The sequence below is a fragment of the Phalaenopsis equestris genome, unplaced genomic scaffold, assembly GCF_001263595.1.
Source record: "Phalaenopsis equestris unplaced genomic scaffold, ASM126359v1 Scaffold192442, whole genome shotgun sequence".
Lineage (NCBI taxonomy): Eukaryota > Viridiplantae > Streptophyta > Magnoliopsida > Asparagales > Orchidaceae > Phalaenopsis > Phalaenopsis equestris.
The window spans coordinates 1-962 of record NW_018212391.1 but is presented as its reverse complement, the minus strand read 5'-3'; the positions used below and the strand labels follow the sequence as shown (position 1 = coordinate 962).

General features: G+C 54.1%; 1 protein-coding gene across 1 annotated transcript; it reads right to left on the bottom strand.

The window, feature by feature from the left end:
* Nucleotides 1–92: 92 nt before the first annotated feature.
* On the bottom strand, nucleotides 93–957 carry LOC110034707 (cation/calcium exchanger 5-like; the record flags this gene model as incomplete). The annotated part of the gene is made up of 1 exon (XM_020738950.1): nucleotides 93–957. A coding segment is annotated over one exon (852 nt), but the record flags the coding sequence as incomplete, so codon positions are not given.
* Between the last annotated feature and the right edge of the window lie 5 nt (nucleotides 958–962).

The following is a 962-nucleotide window of genomic DNA, read 5'->3' as shown; positions in this document are numbered from 1 at the left end:
AAATACATGGGAATTGAGTGGTATGTATGTAAATCATCCAAACTAAATTCATTCCTAGTCTACTTAGAAAATGAGCGCAATGACAATAGGCTGAAAAATAAAGTATTACGCTACACTTACCAACCCAAATAGTTGATATAATCCCCAGCCAGGCCCATTAGGTTTGCATGCCTCAGCATTTTCAGCGGCTTTCGCCAATTCCCACTCTGGCAACTTAATCATCTCGTCCACCATCACTTCCCTTCTTTTGAAGTTGGAATCCATCCAGAAGACAAGGCCAACAAAGAAAACGTAGAACACAATCAATCCCACGGCCTGCCATAGGAAGATCTCAGCGCTGAGATAGATGTAGAACATACCGGAGGCGGCAAGAATGTAGAAAAAGACGTCGCGGATGAACGGCGCTGGCTCAAGGGGTAAGGGAGAAGTGGGGGAGAGAGCAGCTACGGCACCGACGACGAACGCTGAGACAAAGGCACCGGCCGATACTACAGCCCCAAGGCCGGTCCGCGCCTGGCCTGTGTGGAGGGCGGCAATCGAGGCGAAGAGGTCAGGGGCGCCATTGCCGAGGGCGAGAAGAGTGACAGCGGCCATTGAGGGAGAGAGGCCGAGACGAGAGTAGAGGAGGGAAACAGCCGGAGAGAAGCGATCCGATGCGGCTCGGGCGAGGAGGTAGAAGAGAAGCAAGAGGAGGAGAGAGATGGAGGGGAAGGAGAGGAACCGAGAGGAATGGAGAAGGCAAAAGTGGAGGGAGGAGTAATTGACGAGGCCACCGGAAGGGGAGCAGTGGGATCGCGAGAAAGCGCAGCGCTCATCCGGAGGAATGCGAAGGATGGCAGAGCAAGACAGCGGAGGAGGGATTGACGGAGAAGAGAGGAGGCGGCGGCGGGTGGGATATTCGTCGCCGGAGGAGAAGAAGGAGAATAGGAGGAAGATGAGAGCCGAGGCAAGGAGGATAGCAG